Here is a 2,349-nt window from a genome sequence, read left to right as displayed (position 1 = left end):
TGCCTGTATGGGCATAGAGAAACGGACAAGACGTGAACAGGCAGGTACGTGGGTTGGGTGGGAAGGGCGTGCAGCTCTTGCAGTGGATGATCTCCTTCACGGCAGGCATGTCCGGAGGGATGGGAGGGGGCACGATCCCCAAGCCCGGCATCATGGGGTTGATGGGAGGGATTCCAGTCATCATCCCGAGAGCAGTGTCGAAATCTGGGTGGGAGAGAGAAGGAGGAGGTCAGAAGAAGGGGGTGAGGCAGTGGTGCGGGCTCCTACAGCATTGTTTTCCCACATGCACCGGTGGAAATCAGCTGAATAAAGAGGAACATTGTAACACACATCGCCAGAATGTTCCATTTGTGCCCTTACAACAACTCTTTAAAACCTGTTTCTTTGTCGATTGCCTCAGCCAAACAACTTCTATCTGTTCAAATAAATTAATTCCTTTTCCACCGACACCACCTCCCACCGAGCACCAAACCCCGCCCCAGGGACCGCTCTGTTCTCCATCTACAGAACCCGTGGCAAGGGCACAGGGTAAAACCGGACCCCATGGGGTTCCGTTCGGTGGTTTAGCCGTGCAGGCAGCTCGTGACGCAGGGCTAAGGGCACGGCCACCGACACGCCATCCCACACACCGTGGAGCCCTTCGCTCTGGCTCCCGTTTCAGAGGGGGTTTGTACACGGTTGGCGTTTATCCAACCCAGCTGAAACAGGCTCTCCCCAAAGACCCGTCTGAACACTGGGCTGGCCATGCTGACGTACCAGGCAGGAGGGGCTGTCCCGTCATCCCCATGGGAGCCATCCCCAGGTTGTTCATGGCAGTGGCCCAGGCGGTGGGGTCTGACATTGGCATGCCCATCGGAATGGAGTCGAGGCTCAGATTTCCATCTGCTGAGGGGAAAAGAACGGTGATCAAGAGCTTAGGGCATACCTGAACTCTTTGGCGGGGCACCCGCTGCCCAGGTTCTGCAGTATCGGCACCCAAAACCAGGCTTGAACTGAACACACAGGAAAGAGCATGATGAAAGAAAACCCCCAGTCCCTCTCAAACAGAGGATGTTTTACACCTTAGATGCCTTCCAAGAGCACCTAAACCATGGTTCATCCACCACACCGACAGCTCCTGAAAGGAACAGTGATGCTGCGGCTCCTCCATGAGGTGTATGAACAAAGGACACACATTCAGCGGGTACAAAGTATCATCATCGCTGAGGAGAAAAGACAGACCTTGAGGAGGCAGCAGCGCAGCAACATCGGGGCCATCCTGCTGCAGGGGTGAAGAGCTGACAGCTGCCTCGCTGCCCACTTGCTGCCTGTCAGAAGAGCCTGCTCTGGGGTGACAGGTAGGACGGTGCTTCGCCTACCTGTCCCCAGCACACCTGCCCCATGCCAGACCCGCCCGTACTGTCCAACAAACGCAACGGCTGAGCGTTATTCAGGCTGTGCAAGGTCCCGCTCTGACCCCTCTGCATCCAGAAGCCCGAACGAAACCCACACTTTGGTTTCTCGCTCACAACGCAGGCAGCTGGAGGCTGGGCCCCTCTGCAAGGCTGCCCCGACTGCAGAGACCCTGCCTGCAGGGCTGGGGCACAGCTCACCGCAAAGCACTCGGATATTCATCGGTTCTGTTGGTAACGATCAGATTTTGATGCTTACAACGTGGAGCCAGGACAGCACCTCAGCACAGCAGCTGGTTTCGCGGGTGCTCTCTCTGCTGCCAGCCCCCAAGCTCCATGTGCTCACCTGCAGGAACGCTTCCTCTCTTCCTCTTCTTGCCCGGATCGCCTCCATTCTCAGCCGGGCTCTCTGACACCCGCAGGCCAGCAGCGCTGCCCAGCTGCAGAGGTTTGTTGTTGCTGCCAGGATCAAAGGACAGAGGGGTTAAGCCTAAAAGAGAAAAAAAAAAAAAAAAAAAAAAAAAAAAAAAAAAAAAAAAAAAAAAAAAAAAAAAAAAAAAAAAAAAAAAAAAAAAAAAAAAACACCACGCTCAGAGACTTCCCTGAAATTGGTTTGCAGTGGTTTGGGATCAGACTGATGACAGAAACACCCAGCCCCAGGTGCCAGCAGCCCCTCAGGCCCCTGGAAGAGCTGTGCCTCCTGCTCACACTCACATCTGACACGGGACGTCACACCTGGGAACCCAGAGGCCAGAATTTTCTTCTATTCCTTCCAGCCCAGGAACACATTTTTAACAGCTACTGGAGCTTCACCCAATTTGTCCCCAGTTGTGAATCCACCTGGAATTATTTACTAGCCAAAACCAAGGCATGTGGGAGATGATCTTCAAACACGCCTGGCGCTCTTGCAGTTTCTACTCAAGGACATGGCGAGCAGTTGCCCCCCTTCGCGGTGGAG

The 2,349-nt window shown here is 54.5% G+C and overlaps 1 protein-coding gene across 1 annotated transcript in view; it reads right to left on the bottom strand.

Annotated features, from left to right (window-relative positions):
- Positions 1-2,349, bottom strand: part of ENOX2 (ecto-NOX disulfide-thiol exchanger 2) — a 21,319-nt gene that overhangs the window by 15,686 nt on the left and 3,284 nt on the right. Inside the window, exons 2-4 of the mRNA XM_010138616.1 lie at positions 1,738-1,881; positions 757-885; positions 49-204 (exon numbers count right to left, since the gene is read on the bottom strand). Of these exons, the coding sequence (XP_010136918.1) occupies positions 49-204; positions 757-885; positions 1,738-1,881 (429 nt within the window). The remainder of the gene's footprint in view (positions 1-48; positions 205-756; positions 886-1,737; positions 1,882-2,349) is intronic.

The sequence above is a fragment of the Buceros rhinoceros genome, unplaced genomic scaffold (assembly GCF_000710305.1).
Source record: "Buceros rhinoceros silvestris isolate BGI_N320 unplaced genomic scaffold, ASM71030v1 scaffold24246, whole genome shotgun sequence".
Classification (NCBI taxonomy): Eukaryota; Metazoa; Chordata; class Aves; order Bucerotiformes; family Bucerotidae; genus Buceros; species Buceros rhinoceros.
This window is presented reverse-complemented; position numbering and strand designations above follow the sequence as displayed.